The following is a 23,491-nucleotide window of genomic DNA, read 5'->3' on the forward strand; positions in this document are numbered from 1 at the left end:
TCTGGGGTTAGGAAATATGTGTCATGTTCTTTCCTGTGACAGTTACAGGCCCAGAGGAAGTAGTGATTTCTAAAACAACCTGATTTTTTTTTAAAGTATAGAAATAACTCTTAAAAAGCATCTGGTCCCTTTTATTCTGCTTCTAGGGCATCTTAGATGTCAAGTTCAATAAAGACCCACTAGGAGAAGAGTTAGCTATATGTGTATTTGGTGAACTAGATAATAGAAGGTGTGGGTCTGATGGGTCAGATTTCATATAGCACGTGGACACCCGTACAGACCTTCTGTAGTTTTCTTTGAAGAGTCAGTTATGAGGAAACTAAAGTGGAGACCTTTTTTGTGTTTGGCTTATTTACCTAGTATTATATTAGTAACAAATGTAAATAGGCAAAATCCCTTGGTTTGATTGTAGTCAGGTTACAACATATTAGTTAGGTAAAAATCGTAGTTTCAAAAAAGATGATCAGGAAACTTACGATCATTTTATTTCTTGATTTTTCGCAATTGAATAGATGTAACTTTAAAATTTTTTAAAATTCTATTTTACTTAAGTATAATTTACATTAAGGGATATGTATAGAACCTAGGTTAATAGCTCAAATATTTTTTCATCATTTTATGCAGTTTGGTAACCACCACCTAGGTCAAGATAATATTTTGTTACCCCAGAAAGTTCCTTCATTCCCCTTTCCTTTTAGTGGTTTTAATGTGTCTCTAAAATATCTTAATAAACCCCAGGTTGTGACTATATTATATATTTTTCTAGAGTCTTGATAGTTTCAGATTTCATACCAAGGCATATATTTTTGCATATTGATATCCTGTTGCTCTGGTACTTTATATTGAAAAGTAAAAATTCCCTTATTTTTTCATTCATTTGCTTTGAGGACTTTATTGAAAATCAACTGAATGTTTGTATAGGAGTCTAGATCCAAACACACTCATCTGTTTCATTGATCAGTTTGTCTATCCTTAAGACAAAGAGTGGGAATTGTTTTTATAAATGTAAAAGGAAAAGCATAAAAAACACTAAGGCCAAACCAGACAAAATTTAATTGTCCACATATTACATATGTATGTGGAGTTTATTTGATATAGCCATAAATATTTATCAACGTATCAATTAAAACAGAGTTTGCTGCAACAAGATCCAAAAATAACAATGGCTAAACAAGACTGACACTTATTTCTTAAATAACTTATAAGTAGAAGGATTCTAGGGCTTATAGATCAGCTGCTTCTATTTGTCATTGCACTTTCCAGGGTGTTTCCTCACCCACGTGGTCCAAGGTGGCTCTTCACCCGGTCTATATTCCCAGCCAGCATTTAGCAGAGGAACAAAGGGAGAATAAGTCCTTCCCATTAAGGGCACACCCAGAAGTGGCACACATTACTTCCACTGTGATCCTAGTGGCCAGAATTTTGGTCACATGGCCATACCTACTTACAAAGGAGTCTGGGAAATGTAGTCTTTCCTTGGGCAGCTAAGTACCCTGTTAATAAGGAAGGAAATATAGGGTTCTAGAGACAACCATGTTTTTGATCTTTTCATTGAGGTATATACATACATAAAATATGATAAAGCATGTCAATTTTAATTATACAACTTGTTGAATTTTTACACACCTGTACACGCACACAGACACACACACCTGTATAACCCATCCAGACCCAGGAATAAAACATTTCTGTTATCCCAGAAAGGTTTCCTTATGCCCCTTCCCTGTCAATCTCCAGTCTTATCCTTCTCCAAATAACAGCATTACTGATTTCTAGTCATGGATTAATTTTGTTTGAACTTTATGTAGTTTTGCTTGAACTTCATATAAATGGACTAATAAAATATGTACTCTTTTATGTCAGACTTCTTTCACTCAACAAAAGGTCAGTGATGCTCATCCATGTTATTATATGTATTATGGTTTATTTTTTTATTGTAGTGTTGTATGGTATCTTAATTTTTAGGTTTTTGTAAAATGATTTGAAATAATTTCAAAAGAAGTAACTAGGTTTCCCAAGAAAAATAAACAATTATCCCCCCATGAAATAATTATGATACTTTGTAAAACATGGGCAGATGATTCTTTGTACGAGACAGAGTTTAAAACCTAAAATCTTTGTTATTGTTTAGGTGTATCAAACCAAATGATAAAAAAGCAGCACACATCTTCAACGAGGCTCTAGTCTGTCATCAGATCAGGTACTTGGGTCTTCTGGAGAATGTCCGAGTGAGGAGGGCAGGCTATGCCTTCAGGCAGGCCTATGAACCTTGCCTGGAAAGATACAAAATGCTCTGTAAACAAACATGGCCTCATTGGAAAGGACCAGCAAGGTAGGAAATTCATTGATCATATTTAATCATGAAGTTTTAAAGCATACAAATAATGTTTTTGTCACATGCTCTTAGGCAAAACAGTTCTGTGTGGATGTTTTGCACCCTCTTGTATCAGGACACCGTTTTGTGCTATTTCTTAGTTATGGAAGTCTAGGTTTTCTTTAAGGTCAAAACAGGACGCATCAGATCCACATTTGAAACTTATATGTCAATAGTTTTTAAAATATGCTATGGTAAGTTAGGAGGGATTTATAATCGATAAGTATATACTTGTGTAGAATCACAGAAGGGTATAGTTAGAGGGACGTGTTGGATCAGCGCTCTCAGCTCTTTGCCTTTCTCTCAGCTTCCCACTCCCCTGCTTCTGGGGAATTGACCCCAGAGAGAATCAGTGGGTGGGGGTGAGGGTCCCATTTTTTACCCAGGTCTGCACCAGTTGAGAAGTATAATAGGTACAGGAGCAGGTATGGTCCAAAGTGTCAGTGTTATTGCTGGTAAAGCTGGATTGGAGGATATGGTAGAACCTGGGGCCACATGACCTTCAGCTCACCTGCCCTGAATTGCACTCGCCCATCTACCCCAGACAGCTATTGCAGTTCCATTCCATGGAGCAGCCCCTGTGGCTCCACATGCAGAGAGAACCTGTGTGCTGGTGGGTGGGTCACTGCCAAAGAGAGATCAGGCCCTGCCTATGTAGTGACCTTTCTTCTGCTTTTACCAATCAGAAGCTGCCCCTTTTCTGCATGCTGTATACCCTCTCCCGACTACTACAGGAAGGCCAGCATGCCTATTTTATGGGCCTAGGCAGGAACTTGGGGATTGGCATTTCTCTATGCTGGTGTTACCTTTACATTTTCACTGAACTTGGCCTTTCACAGGAACATCAACAGTACTAGACATTCACCCTGCATTATATATGGTGTGGTCTCTGATGTATAACTTAATACCCAAGTAATATGGAATCTTGGTACTATTTCAGTTCTCACTATTAATTTCCAGGATATTATGGTTGATGTGTATCATAATACACAAAACAGGTGTTTGATCCCTATGTGGCACTTGGTCCACAGGTTGGTGGGGTGAAGTTTAGTTCCAAAGGCTGATGTTGAAACCAGGGTCCAGGATAGAGAAGTCAGAGCCAGGTTCAGGCCATCAGTGTTGCGCTTCGCCCTCTCTCTCTGGCTTTGCTCACACATTGATAGGCAGATGCAGTGTTTAAAATGTCTTTAAGAATTAACTAAGTTCAAAATAGATCTGAGTTTCTTACATACCCTCCTGGCCTTTGTTGGTACATCGTTATGGGTATACTTGATACAAGTATTGCCTGTGCTAATGAAATCAAGAACTTGGCTTTGATACCACGTTTTCTTAGACAATATAGTTGTGAACCCAAATTTACTTTTTTGACATTTACTGGATTTGGTCTTAATTATTTGATAGAAGGATGCTTACTGAAAAAGCAATTATACTTGGAAATGAAACTTTGTTTTTGTACCACTAAGAATCTGATACTATGATTTAAGATAAGATAAACTATTTTTGTAACTCAGAAAGCTCATTGTTTTTATTCGTTTTTATAGGGCTGGAGTGGAGGTTCTGTTTAATGAGTTAGAGATTCCTGTGGAAGAGTATTCCTTTGGTAGATCAAAGATATTCATCCGAAATCCAAGAACAGTATGTAATCAAAACCTTTACACTTTCAACCTATGTTATAACCTGTAGGCAAGCTATGAAAGGATGTTTAACTTTAGAACATTACCCAAGATGCTTCCAAGAATGCCACAATCTTGTACGTATTTGCAAATGTCCAAGAGAACGGGCAAGTTAAAGGGTCATGGAAGCATGCGTATTTTTTATGAAGCGTCGAAGGCTTTGCTCTAATAGGTTGTACAGGAAAGAAATAAAGAAACTGTTTATACAACAACAAAAATATTTTTAATTCATAGGAATGTATTTGTAATATCTGAATTATACAATAATTTAAGGAAAGATAACCCTATTGTTAAGAAGTACATGAAGGAACTCAAATTCAATATTTTTTTCAGTTAAAAAGAATTCTTAAAATTCTACTTAGTAGAACTCCAGGGGAGTCTTTTTATAAATGAATAGACTAGAGTGAACTATAATTAGTGAAGCAGTTGATTGGTAATTTGGAAATTTAGAGAATTTGGAAAGCGTTTAAATTGTTTAAGAGAAACTTTGCCAGTTTCTTTTTTTCATTAATAGAATCCTCATAGATACTGTGAAGGTAAACCTAAGCTGAGTTCAGCTCTTCTCTGATTTGTCACAGGTGCTGAATCACCAGAATCTAAATTGTGAATTTTGCATGAATTCATCCAAATAGTTTTCATATGGACTATTATCCATATTATATATAATTAAGACCGTTATTCATATTTTTTCTCAATGTGGTTGACTTGAGCATCATGACAACTTACCTCCTAAGAACATCTTTCTTGTATGCCATGAGTATTTGGTGGATTTTTGATACACTCATCTATTATTTCTTTGTAGTTATTCAAATTAGAAGACCTGAGGAAGCAAAGGCTCGAGGACCTGGCCACTCTCATTCAGAAGATTTACCGGGGGTGGAAATGCCGCACACACTTCCTGCTGATGAGAAAAAGTCAAATCGTGATTGCTGCCTGGTACAGGAGATATGCCGTAAGTCCCCATTTTTAATCTGTAATAACAATGCTTGCAAATATGTGTTATGCACTTGCTGTGTATGTCATTTGTACATACTTAATTCTTCCAACAACCTGATGAAATGATTGCTCTTACGTACGGATCCTTCTTAAAGGTGAGAAAACTAAGGCATGAACCCACAATCACACAGCTACTAAATGGCAGAGATGGGGTTTGAATGCAGGTCGTCTTCAGAGCTCAAGTTCAGTATAAAACACTGCCTTCCGCTGCTGTAGATATAGTGAGAGGTCTACATCTTGAATCTGGTTATCAGACTAAAAGAGACAATGTCCTCTAACCCTCTGAACAGCGTGATAGAGTCAGTTTTTCAAAATAATGGCTTTAATTCCAGAAAGCTCAGGCCACATTTTAGTAGAATTTGAGGTTTGGTTAAAGGGTTGGGTTTCCTCTACTCTTCAGATATTTGGTCTGATTAACTGTGGGAAAAGATTCAATAATAAAGTGTGCCTACTTAATTGATTTGGAATTCCTTTTTGGAATTTCCTTACTCATTAGATTACACTAATAGATGTTTTGTGGGAGTCATACCATAGGGTTGAGGACATCCTGAAGGTTTGTCTCTAGGCTAGTTTGAACTTGGGCTGTGTTCTCACAAAATGAATTTTTACAAATGCTTTTTCACTCTGCTTTTTCACTAGAGGATAAGTTGGAAAGTGAATTAAATTTGTAGTCAAATCTCCTTTAGGGTTATTCTTCCTCTTTTTAAGCCATAGAGTTTTGGTATAAGGCAGTGTGTAATCAGGATGTAATTTATGCTGACCTATGCTCATGTAATACATTTTAGTGTATTATTTCCCAGTTTTAGAAATTAATGAGATTCTTAAGTGATTAAGCTAAAGAAAAATTGCTTGAGATTTTAGAAGTGTATCTTTAAAATTGCTTCCTCTAGTTAAAAGAGAATAACCAGCAATACAAGTGCTAAGGTGTGAACCTATCTGGCCGTGTGAATGGAAGATTCATTCATACATGTTCTGCAAAGGCACAGAGGACTGCACTTGGCTCTCCTGCAGGTTCATGATGCTCTATTTTCTGGTTACCTGAGAAAGAGAGACCAATAAACAACCAGAGCTCAAGGAAATCTTTTGATCATTCCTTATTTTGAGATTATTAAGAACATCCAATTCAGAAGTGTACTGAATTCATCTGTCTTGAATTCTACAAAACCTTTGAAAAACTTATTCTGCAGACTCTGGGCATAGCAACGTGAACAGGACAACCTAACTTCTGACCTCCCAGAGTTTATAATTAGTGAGGGACAGATGCATTTAAGCAAACAAATAATTTCAATAATTACAAATTGTGGTAAGTGCTAAGAAGGAAATAGGAAACTGAGATAAAGAATAATGGGGATCCAGGATATAACTAGGTAGGATGGGTCAAGGACGGCCTCCTGAAAGGGACTATTTCATCTGAAGGATGAGAAGAAGCAGCCAAAGCAAAGAACCAAGAATAGCAAGTGCCATTTGCATTCTCCCTCTTAATATAGAGCTTTTATGCCTCCAGGTGAAAAAAAAAAACAGTCACCATATGTGTATCATCAACTCATGATGGTGGGACTTACAAGCAATACTAATTTGTAGAATGAAAAATAATAGCTCACTTTTTAGAGAAAGTATTAATTTTGTTCTAGTGTTATATCTGTTTCAGAATTTGAACTAAATACTTCAACCAGTTAACTAGCATGTTATTTAAGCCAGTGAGTAACTTAATATTTCCCCTCAACCAGATAGATAACTCAAAGATGTTCTAAAAGTCCATTTTCAGTTACTGATTCCTTTAAAATCTATATATGGTGATATTTCATCATTTCTTGAGATGAATTTTAAAGTGAGATAGTTATTTTCAAGCCATTGGAATTTAAAAAGAAAACATGGAAGTACCAAATGGACATCGAAAGTGATAGTGAGATATGGTCGGTATAGTTTGTTCCTACAACCATGGAGTATTACTCAGGGAGGAATCTTAGAGTTCTTCGAGCTCCTCATTTGACAGATGAGGAAACTGAGACCCAGATAAGGTAGTAACTGGTTCAAAGTTCTCTTTGCCCTTCTCTCTGGCATCCTCTCTCGTTTGTTCTGCTCTTGTGTTGGTAACATTACCCCCATGATCTCTGCTCTTTCAAACTGTAGCTTAAAGTCAGTCTCTGAAGGCATCTCTTACCCCTCAAAGAAAGGGACATGAGTAGTCTAGCATTTCCAAAGTGAAAGAGTCACAGCATGATTCTAGTATGTTGAAAAGCTGTAAAATTTCATGGCACATGCCCATGTTCCAGTGAATATTCCATACTGTACAATAAGAACTCACTTTTCTTGAGATGGTGTACCAGCAGCTTCCAGTCTCTGAGGCATCAGCCTCAGAAGAAGTTAGAAAAGCCACTGGGCATTGAGCTTTCTGCAACAGTGATTGGCCTGGAGCCTTCTGCTTGTAAGCTCACTGGGTCTTCCCCACCCAGAAGTAACCTCTATGGCATCTGAGCCTGGCTCTGTCTCTCCCAGGACACTATATTTTTACACTGCTGACTTGTGTCCACTGCAATCCTTGAGTGTGGCGGTGGAGTCGGATTCATGTTTATATCCTCATGGTTCTATTAAAGGACTTTATACAGAATAGAAGCTCAATAAGTGAAGTTGAGTCGATTAATAGGCATTTACTTAAATTTGCTAGCTGATTTCCCAGCTTGAGGCAGAGTGAAAACAGAAAACCTAAAAGGAACTGGGGATGTTAGAAGCTGGCCCAGACAGTGGCATGGTGAGAAATGGCACCAAGAAGAGAGAATGCAGAAACCCAGTGTGTATTCATTCAGTGTGCATTGATGGAGTATCAGCTGTATATTGCACCTGTATTATGTAAGAGTGTAATAGAAAAAAAGAGATGTCAACAATAGTGGGTCCTGAGCCATTTAGAAATTATTTAATTATACTTAGCATCCTTAAAACATACTTTGGATTAACTATACAGGCATACCTCAGAGATATTGTGGGGTTGGTTTCAAACTACCGCAATGAAGCCGTTATTGCAATAAAGTGAGTTGGTTTGCCAGTGCATGCAAAGTTATGCTTACACTATATTATGGTCTATTAAGTATGCAATGGCATTGGGTCTAAAAAAACAGTGTACATTCCTTGAGTAAGAAATATGTCATTGCTAAAAAATGGTAACCATCATCTGAGACCTAAGCTAGTCATAATCTTTTTGCTGGTGGAGGGTCTTGCCTCGATGTTGATGAAAACGCAGTATTTGTGAAGAGCAATAAAGTACAATAATACAAGGTGTGAATGTAATGATTTTGAATTGTTTGATATTTTGGTTTCTTTACATACTGCTTTCCAGGAGGAATGTGGGTGATCAAGAGGTAATTGCAACAAAAGAGCTAAATACTCTTTCCCAATCTTTGTAGTATATGTGGTGGGCAAAAGTAGGTTTACAGTTGTAACACAAATAAATCATACAATGATTAATAAATGATAATACAAGAATAAACTGTGTGTCGTGTACTTACAACTGTAAACCCACTTTTGCCCATCCCTGTATGTGTTTCAGATATGTAAATAGAACTGCTAATATCTTCCCCTTTCATCCTACAGCAACAAAAGCGGTATCAACAGATTAAGAGTTCTGCTTTGGTAATTCAGTCTTACATCCGGGGTTGGAAGGTGAGTTTACAAGAAGTGAGCCTTACTTATTTGGGGTTTTTGGGTTCTTCACAAAGGATGATGTCTTTAGGGTCACCCTGCAGCAGGGGGTTCCTTGCCTCCTGCCTGCTCTGTAAACAGTCTCAGGTGGAAAGAATAAATATTGGGGACCATGTCTTGGCTACTTCCTTCTAACTGGCTTTCTGTTCAAGAGCTTTGTTCTCTGAGCAGGAAGTCCTTGAAATAATTCCGTACATGATTTCAATATCCTCTTGCCCAGTTTGTGAGGAAAGCTGTAGTCTGGACAACTGTCTCATACTGTTGCCCCCCACACCTGCGAGTCCTGCCGGACCTCAGCTCTCCCGCCCAGCGCCTTCTCTGACCTCCTGGTAATCATCTTTCAGGCTATGCCTATGATCAAAAGATCCTGAGCTCTGGCCATTCTAGTGGAGGGTCACAGTGGGTTACCTGCAGATGCTTCCTGCCAAGGCTTGGTTTGGAGGTCCGCAAAGGACAGCCCACAGGCCAGATTTAGCCTACTTTTTGTTTTCACACAGCCTGAAAGCTAAGAATGAATGGTTTTTATATTTTTAAAGCATTGTTAAAAAAAATAAAGATAACACCATTTCAAGACCTGTAAAAATTTTATGAAATACAAATTTTATATAAATATATACATATATGAAATACAAAGTTCACACACATGAAGTTTGATTGCTACACAACCATACTTATTTATTTTACATCTTATTTGAAGCCGCTTTAGTGTGCTACAGCGGCAGAGTTGCTTAGTTGTGACAGAGGACATGTGACCTGCAAAGCCAGAAATTTTTACCATCTTGCCTTTGGCAGAAAAAGTTTACTGACCCCAGTTCTGAGTCAGAGATAATTGGGGGCCTGTTCTGACCACTGTCCTGTTGGCAGCTTTTGTGGACTGGGCTGAATCCAGAGGGTAGAGCCCTGGGCCAGGAGTTGAGTGAGGTCAATTGACCTTTGTCTAGGGCCATGGACAGCCCAAGGGCTTGGTAGTCATCCCACCGCAAGTGCCAAATTACAAATCTGAGCAGGTAGAGTAAGTGCAGTTGCTGCCTGCAGATACTTCTTTGACCTAATTACTGAGTCTTGGGTCCGAGCCTCCAGTCTAGTGACTTTGGCGTCAGGACTCGGATTCTACCTCCAAACCAGGCATTCTCTTGGCCTCCATGGAATCACTGCCCAGCAATGACTGGAAAGAAGCTGCTGGTCGTGGACCTGTGAGAATTGTATTTTAGCAAATTTTTAAACATCTCTTGAATTAAAAACACAGCTACAATGATATCCTCAGACAACAATAATAAAAGTGATAGAATAGATTTTGGTGGATTATCGGAGCTCCTCCAACCTCATTCTGAGAACTGCTCCTTTTATCTAATGTGCACCGGCTTATGTTGCTGTGGCCAGGTTTTTGTCCTGTCACATATTAGGCCACGAAGGCTGCTGTCCCAATGTGAGCGGGGGCTGCATTGCCAGGCTTGATGATGTTTTCACTTACTGCCGTCCCTTTTCTTTTTCTTTAAGCTATGCTTTTTCACTTGAGAATGAGTATCATGACTGTCTGTTCAGGCGTTTTTTTCAAGTCATTATAGATAGAGTCCCTTTTTCTGGTTAACTTTGTATTTTTCTGGGTGATTCTATACCTTAGGCCCGAAAAATCCTGCGGGAACTGAAGCATCAAAAACGCTGTGAAGAAGCGGCCACCACCATTGCCGCGTATTGGCACGGGACCCAGGTAGGCCAGAGACTGCACCGAGGAAGGTAGGGGGTCGCAAGTAACGTGGGAAACGAGGGACCCTCTCGTGGAGGCAGAGAATGTTTCACTGGCTTAAGCTACTGAGCACGCACTTGCCTCTCGCTCTCTCCAACATATTGGTGTGGGTGGCGGCTCCCGCTTTCTCGTGTTTACTGTATGATGGTGAGCGGTGTCTTTTCTTCTTCTTTCTCCATTGAAAATCAGCAGTAACCTGCCCTGCCTTAAACTTTTCTGTAACTCCTTTTCAAATGCATCACAGGCGCGAAGGGAACTGAGCCGGCTGAAGGAGGAGGCTAGGAATAAACATGCTATTGCAGTTATTTGGGCTTACTGGCTTGGATCTAAGGTACTTGATACGCACATCTCATCACTCCTCCCTGGAACTTGCAGTAATACATCCGTAGAGCTAGCATATCAGGAAACGAACGACCACACGTAACCGTGGCTCACGGTGGTGCATGTCCTAACAGCTGGATTTAATGAACCTGGAGATGGTAGTGTCGTTAGTGCATGGTAGGAAGCTTCAGCATGAAGAGGCAACAAAGACTAATTGCTTACTAATGAGGTACTAGTTGAGTTGTGTTTTAAAAGTTTCTCAAAGAGCATGCATGTTTTAGTTTTTCCTTTTTTCCCCCTTCCCCTGACATATACCAGAAGTTTTCTAGAGGTATTTGGGGGTGGGGAGCATGTTGAGAATGTTCAGATTTGGGCCTCCATTGGTCTTCTGCAACTGTTGACGACAGAAATGCCTTGAACGCATGCTTTAAAAAAAAAAATTAATCTGTGAATGAAACTATGTTTTAGGCTCACTGTGGCAGCTATTGATTATTATAAGCAAAATATTATATGGGAAAAGAATTGTCATCTGTGACTTAACAGAAAACTCTGTCCATGCAAAGCTAGCTCTAATTGGCACTGAAGAATCCCAGGAATTTCAGCATCAGCTGTTTGTTGCCCTGAAACAAAGGCCTCCTGAAATGTTCTCACTAATCCTCTGTGAACATTTCACATACCCCAAGGGACGGAGAGTTTTAGATGTTTTTGTTACTTAGAAAATCAAAGGTCATCCCTGCTAAAAATGTGTATTCCAATTAGAACCACTTATCAACACAGTTCTGTGTTTCTGAGCCTACCTTGTCAGCATTAAAAGTCCATCCTGTGAGAAAAATGAGAAAAGATAACATTTGTCTGCATAAAGATCTTAATTTGCCAAAACCTCACCGAAGTTGTTCATTTCTCTTTTCCGCTGAAAAACGGTGAAGAACAAACTAGTTAGCAGATGGGGACAGTGTCCCAGCAGAGGCAGGGGGACACTTTAGTTAACCCTGGGATTTATGCCCCGGTGAGCTCATTTCCAGTCTGTACTACAAAGTAATGGAAAAATCAATGCCTGATTATTCCTGTCTTTTAAAATAATGTGCCTCAGATGAATGTGTCTCTAAGATTAGTTTTGAAACCTACAAGTTGTTCCACTTTTTATCTTGCTTCACTACATTTCCCCATTTGGGACCTTTGCTAATATCGAATTTTGATACACGCTACATCCAATTTTCTAACTGGAAAGAATTTTGAGTTTTGTGTTTTTGTTTGAACTTCACGGAAATAACCTTTATTCCTTCCAGTTTTTGAAATGGTTGTTCACAAGGGATGTCTTTCTATACGTGGAATGAATGAACTCAGGGATTCCTCTTAGGTCCCCCCTGTGCTGGCAGCAAAGGGGAGTCTGCTGGAATTATTAGGAGCCACTCGCAGTTCCAAGGCTTTGAGAGGGAGGGAGAACAGGGTGGGTAAAGGCAAAGAGTGGAATTAAGGCTGGAGAGTGCTCACGCAGATTGCCCTCCTCTGGAACACAATCTCATGCACTAAAAATTACCAGGGACTGCACCGGCCTGCCACTGATTCTTTGGGTTTAAATGATTGTGCAATGCTCTTCTATCATTCTGAAATCCTTATTCATAAATTGGCTCATCTATGTGGTGGGGTGTCTTTTTCTGGTCATTGTGCTGTCTGCATTGGGCTGTCTCTTTTATTTACCATCTAAAACATTCTAGGCTCGAAGGGAATTGAAACGCTTGAAGGAGGAGGCTAGGCGTAAGCATGCAGTTGCTGTCATTTGGGCTTACTGGCTTGGACTGAAGGTACTTCCTCAATCCCTTCTTTCTGTCCAGGGTGAACTCAATAAAGCCTAGCACTTACTAACCCCGAGGAAACAGTTGGTTTTGCTTGCTGATGGTCTGCACAGTCTTTGACAATGGCATCTTGCCTCATTTTGTTCCTTTTTTGAAAACAAGCCTGTACACTAATATTTGCTGATTTTTATTGTGCATATTCCTTTAAATAAAGGTGTAAAGTAATAGCAATGTAGCATATTTTACTCAAGAGTCTTTGTTATTCAAGTTCTGTTTTATGGGATCTTTAGAAGGACTAAGTGGATTTTTGGTTCCTGAGACAGAATTACAGTAGTTGAGCTAAAAGCTGACACCCCTCCCCGCCATCTGCAGTGACCAGCCAGGGATGTCAGGCTCTTGTTTCCCTTTATCGACCTATTCTGCTCTAATGATGGCTCCTGGAGCAGAGCTTTCTTTAAAGCAGCCATCACTCTAATTGTTCACCATAGAAACCAAAGCATCTTGCTTACATATGAACAGATTTTGATGAATAAGACCAGCAGTAGATCATTCAGGTTAAAGAAAACTGTACATTTATTTCAAAGTGGTGCTTACTACTTTAGGTAAGGATGCACATAATTAAATAGGACTGAGCTCTGGAAACCTTGAGAAAACCTTTAGATATAAAGAGTTTGTCTTCATGATATTCAACAGCTCATCACTGCAGGGAGCCATCCATACTGTCTTTTGGGGATAATTAGGTCCCTTTTTAAAACTATTCCTCTTATTTATTTTTACTTTAATATTATAAGAATTCATCTTTTCCTAAATACTTGAATATTATCCAGAAACCATTAACCTTGGCTAGGAATAGCATTAGCAGTATCCATAAACTCTGCTTTGGATAAGCTGCTTTTTTTCCCCTGAAAGTTTATCATATAAACTTTTAGTTAATTAACATTTTTGATTATATTGAATATTTATCAAGTAATTTTTAAAGTAAATAAGAAGTAACAAATATGAATTTAAGATGTACTGTTTCAAGAATTCTGAACAAATTCTATAGCTACTTTTAAAAATATCAAAGTAAGGATTTTTTCCCCCATTTTACTCACATATTCTAATTTGCATTCTCATTTTCATAAGGAAAGGAACAAACAACGCTAGTCAGGATTTTTACTGCCTGTTGATTTCTACCAGCAACATCATATTTATCTTCAGTTTCCTGGGTTTAACTAACTGCGTATGGTTTCAAAAATACTTTCATGGTAGGAGTATGTGCTAGCAACCTATAAGCGAAATTCAGTTTGTAGGTGAATGCTATTTTAGCTGATGTTAACTGGGCTAACTGGACATAGCTGTCCTTTTTTCTTTCTTTCTTTTATTTTATTTTTTCATTTTCTGACAGAAGTATTTTAATGTTACCATTATTATACTGTTAAGCTTCTTCAAAGTCCAAGAGTGTAATAATTTTATACCTTTTATTGTAAAGAATTATGTTGATAATAAGTCTTGCCCTTTTAAATGACTTGACTCCTGTGGCATTTATTACAAAGTTCAGTGGACCCTTTTAGGATTCCCAGGGCCCATGAATGGAACCTGTTCTCTATGTCAGCATATTGTTACCAGGCTTTTTCTGTATGTAGCTGTTATTTCAGGAGAAAGGACCTGTCCTCTGAATATCAAAATGCATGTTGCAGTGAGCTCAGTTATAGCGATGTCTAGCATATTTCTAAGGATATGTTTTCATGAAACCTCACTCTACCATGAAATTCTCTGCTTTCCTACGCTATTATAATTTCAGGAGCCAATTAATAGGTGCCATTTTTCTTGCCCTTGTCCCTTCTAACCTTGCAAGTTTGAGATTTGAAATGGTTATGAATCTAACAACTCCATGGCTAAAAGAGAAGTGATAATCAGTAACACAGAATATGAATAAAAAGAAGAACTGCATGTATGGTGGATGGGAGAATGATTAAACCTCAATAATATGCTGGTGTAGAGAAAGGATCTGGTGCTCAAATGCCCAGGGGGACCTGGCTGGTTACACAAAGGGGAGAAGTAGCAGATGGAAGGGGGATTAGAACAATGGGGACTCATGCTGATTGGAGCTTGCATTTCTCTTCTAAAGGCATCAATAGCTGCTCTGGTCTTCTTAGTCCTTGAATGTGGGGATGGGGCTTGCTGTTGCTAGATCTTAGAAAATTTTAAGAGAAACTTGCAATCTGAACTCCTGTGTGAAGTTCTTAATTTAAAGTATGCATATAAAACATTTTTCTACAAACTGAATTTGGTTAGTAGGTTGCTAGTTTACCAACCTGAGTGTAGAAATATTTTAACCATATGCATTTAAACCCAGAAAACTAAAGACAAAAGAAAAAGGTCCATGGCTGCATTATTTAAGTAGGCTAATATTTTGCTAAATTCTAACTCTCCCATTTATAGCTGGCTGATAATAAATATTTTAAGTATTTTCCCCTCCGTTTCAAAATCTAACTATCATTCATGCATTCAGCAAACACCTTGCCCAGTTATTTCATTAGACCTTCGTATACAATATAAATACAACAGTGTATCAAGGAAGAAATAGGTAAACAAAAGCTACAATATGATGTCTTAAGTGCAGTGACAATATTTAGTAGCAAGATTGGTAGGAGGAGGGGTGAGAGAAAAATCAGTGCAGTTGGATAGAAGAAAATGGTAGCTCAGATCTTCTAACTAAATCTTATTTTTAGTAACATGCAGTTCTCAGGGTGCAGTACTACCATCCCATCTTCATATGCAAGGCTTTTGGAAACTGCGATGTAGTCCTTCAGGCCTTTTAAGTGAAAATTGCCTTATGTAAATTTTTCTGATGTGTATTTTGATCTGTGACAAGTTTGCAGCTATGCCTGTAAAGAGGTTCTCACCAAATAATCAGGTTTCTGAAAAACTAGTTAAACGGATTTAAAATACCAGAACATTCTGGTAGTTTTCACTTTGCATCTCTTAATTTCTTATTCTTTGACTTAAAATCCACCATCTCAATATGGTTCCGTTGTTTTACTACATCCAGAGAGGCACTTAGAAGTGTATGTGTCTCACCTATTTTAATTTTTAATAGAGGTGTGTCGTCTGTATGGGCATCTGCTGGCCGCATGCTAACCCCTGCATTCTGCTTCTTTTTAAAGGTACGTAGGGAGTACAGGAAATTCTTCAGAGCCAATGCTGGAAAGAAAATTTATGAGTTTACGATTCAGAGAATTGTAAGTTTACATTTTATATATGGGTCATTAGCCCTATTGGATTAATTAATGAACAGCACTAACTCAATAACGTGTGACTTATTTGGCAACCATTAAACCATAACAGTGACACTGAGAGTTTCTGACTTCCTGTTTATCATCGCCCCTCAAATTAAGGCAGAACTGTCTCAAAAAGAATTACTTGTGGCTCATATATAATTAATAAAATGTTCTTTTTCTTTAGAAATAAAATGTTTTTATATGACAGAACATACTTTAGGGACCATGAAGCAACTCTCATCTGCCTTTTCTTAATAAGGGCACTAATCCCATCATGAGAGCTCCACTCTTATGACCTCATCTAAACTTAATTACCTCCCAAAGGTCCCATCTCCTAATACAATCCCATTGCAGGTTAGGGTTTCAACATGGGAATTTGGGGAGTGCTAAGATCTTGCCCTGTTGAGCTGCCGCAAGCTGCTTCAGGGTGAGGTTGACAAACGAGTTAGTGGGTAGAGGGGTGAAGGAGAGCAAGGCTGTGCCAGTCTCTCAGAGTAAATTCTAAAATTCGCCTCTTCCTTTCAGAGAAGTGTGTGTAGTGATGAATAGTACACCCTCCGGAGTCAGCTTGCTCTGTCATTTAAATGTGTGACTTGAGCAAGTCCCACTTTAATTCCTGTGAGCTTCATTTCGTCATCTGTGAAATGGGGATAATAGCACTAAGCTCATGGAGTTGTTGTCAAGATTAAAGTGGAGTAATGATGGAGAGGTCTCACAGGGCCAGCCCGTGTTCAGTACTGTAGAGCAGCGCTGGCCAATAGGACTTTCTGGACTGATGAAAATGTTTGACGTCTTTGTGGTGCAGTAGAATAGCCACGAACCACATAGGGCTCTTGAGCACTTGAAATATATGTGACTAATGAACTGGATTTTCTATTTTACTTAATTTTAACTACTTAACATTTAAATATAAATAGCCACATATGACTAGTACAGCTTTCTAGTATTAGCTGGTGTTAATATTCATATTAATATTAGTATTAGTGTTACTGTTTTCTTTTGTCTTAACCATTTGGTAGAGCTCAGATTTCTGCAACCAGTATAAAGAGTGGAATAGAGACTTTCCAGAGGGGTTACAAAGTCTTATGGACTAAAACTTGCTGAATTCCACTAAAGACTGCTTATGGAAAACAGTGACTTCTAGTATTTTACTCATCTGGTATTTTCTGTCAAACCCAACGCAGGTGCAGAAATACTTCTTAGAAATGAAGAATAAGATGCCTTCCTTATCACCAATAGACAAGAATTGGCCATCAAGACCTTACCTATTTTTGGATTCTACTCATAAGGAGCTAAAAAGGATTTTCCATTTGTGGAGGGTAAAAAATATCTTGTTACGTTTTCTGGAGACTTATCATGTATTCCAAATGTTTGAATATAGAAGTGAGGTTTTACCACATTCTACCTCTATCCTGGAGGAGACTGATTTGAGGACTTAGATATTTTTGAGTCACAGACCGTGCTTGGCTTTCCGTGAGGAATCCCCGAGCAGCCAGGTATCCCCTGGTTTCCTCCGATTCATGGTTGAAAAGGGGTGCGCATGCCTGTATAGTCTTTCCCTCTCAGATACCACTTGCTTTCAAGTAGTTCAGATTTTGTTGGTTTGTTTTTTTATCCTATCTGAAGGAATGATGCTATACGAGACAGAAATAATAACATTTGAACAGCTTTACACAATGTAGTTAAATCCTGTAAATTGTCAATATATGAGTTTACTTTTATAAGATTTCTTGAACACAAGCATACATGTGAACAAATATTTGATGGACTAGGACTTTAAAGTCTCCTCAAAGACATAACGAGCTTAAAATTTTCCCTCTATCTAAGTTAAAGGGAGGCTGAAAATCTATTTGATGTTGCCTTATATTTCAGCTCACCTACTTTTATATGAAAGCATAACGCGTGATTTAGGTGTTGCCCAGTGTGGTGTACCTGGGGCACTTGTATAGATGTTGACTTTATTTCAATAGCTTGGTTGATAAGTGGAATCCTAAATTAAATATATATATAGGTATCAGATAGAATGAGATCATTAGATTGAAGGCCTGTAATTAGTAAGTGAATGATTGATGGACACATCTTCTGGGAGACTCTTTCCTGTACAGTGATGTAAGTCATTCCTTACCAGAATCACACAGGAATAGAGTGACATCATCACTGATTAGTGTAATGATTGGTACCAGCACAACATATGGAGCTGGAGCCTGAGTTCCACTCCCTAACTTAGTGAGTCACTTTGGAGAGATACACCAACATGTCAGTGTGCAGTGGTTTCAGTCTGACATAGAAAATCTTCCAGAAATAACAATGGGTGCTGCTCATGCCAGGGTTCCGCTCTGCCTCTGCTTTCCCCTGGCTCCAACTCTCACCCTTCTCTCCCTTGGACGGGGGTGGAGATGGAGAGGGATGTGTGGGCAGCAATGCTAAGCTTCTTTTATACAGTTATATTGGTGGTTCTCAACCACACCTGGAACAGAATCTCTCAGAATTCATCTAAAAAACCCTGGCCCTGCTCCTCCCACCACCCCTATCTCCTTTTTGTGAAATCTCTGAATCCAGGTGAAGAGGAGACTTTTCAGGGTTCATGCCCACATTGGAAAGTGGTAGTGGGGAATTTGCAACAGTGTTTCTCAAACTATAGGTCATAGCGTATTTGTGGATTATGAAATCAATTTAGTAGACTACTACTTACATTTTTAAATGAAATAGAATGGAAAAGAGTAGGGTATACAACATACAGAAAGAATAAGTATTGTTTTGTGAAGCTTTTGTGTCAGCTGACTGGATGTGTGTATGTAAATGTGGCAGATGTGTGTACTGGTTTGTGCTGTCTGATGTTTTCCTTACTGTGAATCTGTAAAGAGTGTGACGTCTCAGGACAGATGGATGTCCAGGGACTGACCTTACAGTGAGAGGAAGCAGTGCTCCCAGCAGGACCCATGTCAGCAAGGCCCTATAAGCAATAAAACCAACAAAGCACAAACACTTTTGGCCTTTTAAATTAATATTTCATATACATTTACTCTTGCTGCTATTAAATTGGCTTATATATAAGAATGAGTAATGATTTATTTATATAAGTGATGTCTTTCTTTTTCTTCTTTTTTTTGTATCTCACAGTGTAAAAAATACAGGGACCAATTCACAGACCAGAAGAAACTTATTTATGAAGAGAAACTAGAAGCCAGTGAACTCTTCAAAGACAAGAAGGCTTTATATCCATCTAGGTATTATGGCTTTGCTTTATTCTTTTCTAGTAGAGTTTGATTTCAGTAATATATGAGAGATTTTTAATTTTAAGAATTATTTTATGAGCAGCTGGATCTAAATACCATAAACACTTTGGAGCAACGGGTTCCTTTTGTTGACTTATTCCATCGGCATTAGCTCAGACTCTATGCTAAATTAATATAACTCACCTTAAAAAGAAGATTTTATTTATATATTTTTAGAGAGAGGGGAAGAGAGGGAGAGAAGGAAGGAGAGAAACATCATTGTGTGAGAGAAACATTGATTGGTTCCCTCTCGTATGCTCCCCAACCAGGACCAAACCCCACAACCCAGGCATGTGCCCAGACCAGTAATCGAACCAGCAACCTTTTGCTTTGCTTTGCGGAAGAACACCCAACCAACTTAAGATACATTTATAGTGTAAATTCCTGTTAGTTTTCCATAGTTTTCCGAGACGAGCCCGATTTCAGTTGGCCGTATACTATAATCAGCATTCCAGTCTTCCTACTTTATTTCATAAGCTAGGTCAGAATCTCATTTTTAAGATAAATGAAGTGTGAGCCAGCACATCACTTTTCTAGTATTGCTTGAGCCTGGTCTGTGATGGCCTTTGGTCTGCTAACTCATTGGGCATGACTTCAGTGGCTGTGCAGCAAGTTCTGTTCCTTTATTGTAGACACCAAATACTCAATCGGAGAAGGAGTACCAATTACAGGTTTGCCAAGTAGCGTCCTTGGTAAAGACTGTCCAAATATTCTTACACCTCCCAAGTTCATCATTTCCCCCCAGAATCCTCATTCCTTTTTCATCTGGTATTTATAAAGAAAAAATAGATTGTACAATTTCAGGCCAAATCTATAACAACTTTTAGTTTCTCCCAAAGAATGTCCTAGAAATAAAAATGCATTATATGCTAAGTATATTCACATGTTATTACACATGGTATATTTATATTTTCTGTCTTCACCGCACATTTGAAAGCTCTTCCTTTCAAAAGATTAAATGAACAGAAGTTGCCAGACTCATTTGGTTTAAATATTTTACTTATTTTTATTATACCAACTTTACTGAGATATAATTTACATACCATATGATTCCTACCATTTAAAATAAGGTGTACAATTCAGTAGTTTTTATTGTATTTACGGAGTTGTGCAACCATCACCACAATCTGAATTTAGAACAGTTCTGTCATTCCACAAGACGCCTCATACTCATTGATAGTTATCTTCATTGTCTCCCAAGTTCCAGACTGTCGACAACCTACTCCTCATCTCCATAGATGTGACTGTTTTGGACATTGCTTATAAATGTGGTGTTTTGTGATGGGCTTCTTTCACTTAGCATAATGCTTTCAAGGTTGATCCACGTGATGGCATATATTCGTACTTCATTTCTTCTTATGGCCAAATAATATTCTAGTCTATGGATATATCACATTTTCAAGTCCATTTACCTGTTGGTGGATATTCAAGTTGTTTCTGCTTTTTGACTATTATGAATATTACTGCTGGGATAAATATTTTAAATGACAGCTTCCTTGGTCAGCTGATCTGGCTGTTTGAGGTGGTATATACTCGCCTAAGTCAAACATAGTGTCTAAATCCAAAGTTGCCTGCTTTACCAGCATATTCAGACAGGAAATTTATCTATGCTTTCTCTAGAAACGAATTTTATTTAACTTTTTCTTTATATATTTTTAACATGTAGAGTAACCTTCTTGACTAACATTCCCTGTGGATGACTATACAGACACTGGAGAGAAAAAAATGCATTTTTGAAGAAATCAATTCAAGGGCTCTTTCTATTATTAAAAACACATTTGAATATGAACAACAACAAAAAATGTTAATATCAAGCCAAGTGTTTTGGGGAGTGTTTCATCAGTTTTCAAGGCTGGTGGCATGCTCACCCTGCAGCAGTCCAAGGGGTGGAGTAATGTACCCTCCCACCACTGTGTGAAGCCAGCCCAGGGGTGTCAGCCTTTTCTATCCTGGGAGCTGGGAAACTGACCACCTGCGTGGGTGGAGACCCACAATACCAGCATTTAAAGTTGCATTTGCATATTGCCAGAACTTTACAACTCAAAATGAAGCTGCAGAGTTTTTGCTTTATTTTGTTTTTGTTTTTCTGTTTTTTAATTTTTGTGTGTGTGTCTTTGAAGAAGCTGCCCGAGTGTGCCCCTGCCTCCAAATTTGTATCTTAGTGCTATGCTCACGGTTTTGCCTCTTGTAAGAAGTAGTTTGAAAGAAAACTGCTCTGATTCTAAATGTTTACTTGGCCACTTCTGTCCATTTAGGGGCATATCTTAGGAGGAGAGGCCCAATTTTCCTTTCATATCTTGCCTCTTTAGGGTCAGAATTACATGATAATACTGCGTTCTAGAATTTTAAGTGGTTTTCTTCTCCAGAAGTCTTATTGATTTTCTTACTCTCTACAAGAAAATGAAATTTTTCTTTGGATCAGGTGATGGTAATAATTTGTGCTCTTTGTTCCATTGCTACATATTGTTTAAGACATTGATAAATCCTTTGTGGGCAGCTATTAACTTTCTTTTAACAGATTAGAAGGACTTGCATTTTCCTTCCCATGAGACCCTGCACTTGGGTCTTGGCTGTCATTCACGGATGTGATTTCTATCTTGATTGTTCCATGTGATAAGATTTTTACCAAAGTCCTGTTTGCCGAATGCCATGATCACATCAGAAATACATTTGAAGTAGGCTTAAGGTTCTATTTTCAACTTACATTTTGGATAGATGCAAATATAATGTGTGAAGTATGTAAAATAAATTTACTTTTTATGAAACTGTCAGGCACTCTTTGAAATCAGCTAACTTATCTTTTTCCAATAGTACCTTTATCTGAAATGTCTAATGTAAGGGATTTTTATTTTTTTTAGTGTTGGCCAACCATTTCAAGGGGCTTACCTGGAAATCAATAAGAATCCCAGGTATAAGAAACTCAAAGATGCCATTGAAGAAAAGATTATCATTGCTGAAGTTGTAAACAAAATTAACCGTGCAAATGGAAAGGTAAAACTGCTAACCCTAAAGACTTGTAAGAAGTGTTTATCAGTTGGGACAGTCATTTTTATTTTCTGATTATTAAAACTTGCATTTCACATTCTCAGCAGAATTACTGTGAAGGGAGTTATTTCTCCCTACCTTTAAGGTTGGGAGAAATTTTACCTGTTTTCTGAAATTTTTGTGAATTAAATATACTACCTACGTTTAATGTGTTCTCTGTTTACGTAGGTATGCATACTGAAGGATATTGGAATAAAATATGCACTTCTACAAATAACTAATGCTTTAAACTCATGGGCCATAGAGGGTATTTTTGATCATTGGTTTTACATTTTTTTGTTGTTGTTGTTCTGTTTTGTTTTAGAGCACATCCCGGATTTTTCTCTTAACAAATAACAATCTCCTTCTTGCTGATCAAAAGTCTGGACAGATCAAGTCAGAGGTTCCCCTGGTTGATGTGACCAAAGTCTCAATGAGCTCCCAGAACGATGGCTTCTTTGCCATTCACCTCAAAGAGGTAAAGATTCAACTATTGACTTGACTGAAAAGTTTCTGTATTTGTCTAGTCTCTCAGCCATTGATGTAAAATTTTCCAAAACCAAATAATCCTATTACTTAAAGATTACATGTTTTTCTTACTGATTTGAAAATTTTGGCTATATCCCCACCTATATAAAATCTCAGGCTTGATTTTCAATAATTGAATAAAATTAATCACTTACTGACTTGTTCACTTGAGCTACAATTTCACTGAATAGCTTTTGTTTGCACCCTCTGTGATATGCATTATTTTTAGAATAAATGCACAGGAATCTGAAGATGTTTTAAATTATGCTTCCTCCTGTTAGTTCATCTTTATACCAACTTAGCAAATGTCTTAGTCATCTTTAATTTGGGGGATTTTAATTACAGAATGCAACTACAGTCAACTGCCTAATAATTTAGACCTAAAGATTTTTTATGTTCTGTGCTTTTAACTTACCCAGGACCTCCTGACTTGAATCTCTGGAGTTTGTCTCACTGACTTTACAGTGACCTTTCATGTGCCTACCTTATTTTTATCCCCTTTAAAATGGGGAGAAAAATAGGACCTATTTCACACTGTTATTATAAGGATTAAATGTAAAGCGCTTCACATAGTGCTTGTCACCTAGTAAACAGTTACTGAATAGACATGTCAGCAAGTATTAACCATATTTAGGGACATGTGTCTGGGGAATAGTGCACCTACCTAGCTGATAGTAAACTTAAGAAAATTCCCATAAGCTTAATTCAGCCTGTTTTCCCAACTGTGAATCTTAACCTCAAGGGAGCATATCAAATCTTAAGACAGTGATTCTGAACCTTGATTACACATTAAAATAATGCTGATGT

At 38.0% G+C, this 23,491-nt stretch overlaps 1 protein-coding gene across 1 annotated transcript in view; it reads left to right on the forward strand.

Moving 5' to 3' along the window:
• Positions 1-23,491, forward strand: part of MYO1B (myosin IB) — a 165,078-nt gene that overhangs the window by 134,657 nt on the left and 6,930 nt on the right. The window contains exons 18-29 of the mRNA XM_090281999.1: positions 2,132-2,332; positions 3,916-4,009; positions 4,850-4,999; positions 8,629-8,697; positions 10,358-10,444; positions 10,725-10,811; positions 12,517-12,603; positions 15,744-15,818; positions 17,042-17,176; positions 18,978-19,084; positions 21,991-22,123; positions 22,482-22,634. Of these exons, the coding sequence (XP_090138125.1) occupies positions 2,132-2,332; positions 3,916-4,009; positions 4,850-4,999; positions 8,629-8,697; positions 10,358-10,444; positions 10,725-10,811; positions 12,517-12,603; positions 15,744-15,818; positions 17,042-17,176; positions 18,978-19,084; positions 21,991-22,123; positions 22,482-22,634 (1,378 nt within the window). The remainder of the gene's footprint in view (positions 1-2,131; positions 2,333-3,915; positions 4,010-4,849; positions 5,000-8,628; positions 8,698-10,357; positions 10,445-10,724; positions 10,812-12,516; positions 12,604-15,743; positions 15,819-17,041; positions 17,177-18,977; positions 19,085-21,990; positions 22,124-22,481; positions 22,635-23,491) is intronic.

Source organism: Furipterus horrens, unplaced genomic scaffold (genome assembly GCF_987537825.1).
Source record: "Furipterus horrens unplaced genomic scaffold, mFurHor1.1.pri manual_scaffold_1, whole genome shotgun sequence".
NCBI classification, from domain to species: Eukaryota; Metazoa; Chordata; class Mammalia; order Chiroptera; family Furipteridae; genus Furipterus; species Furipterus horrens.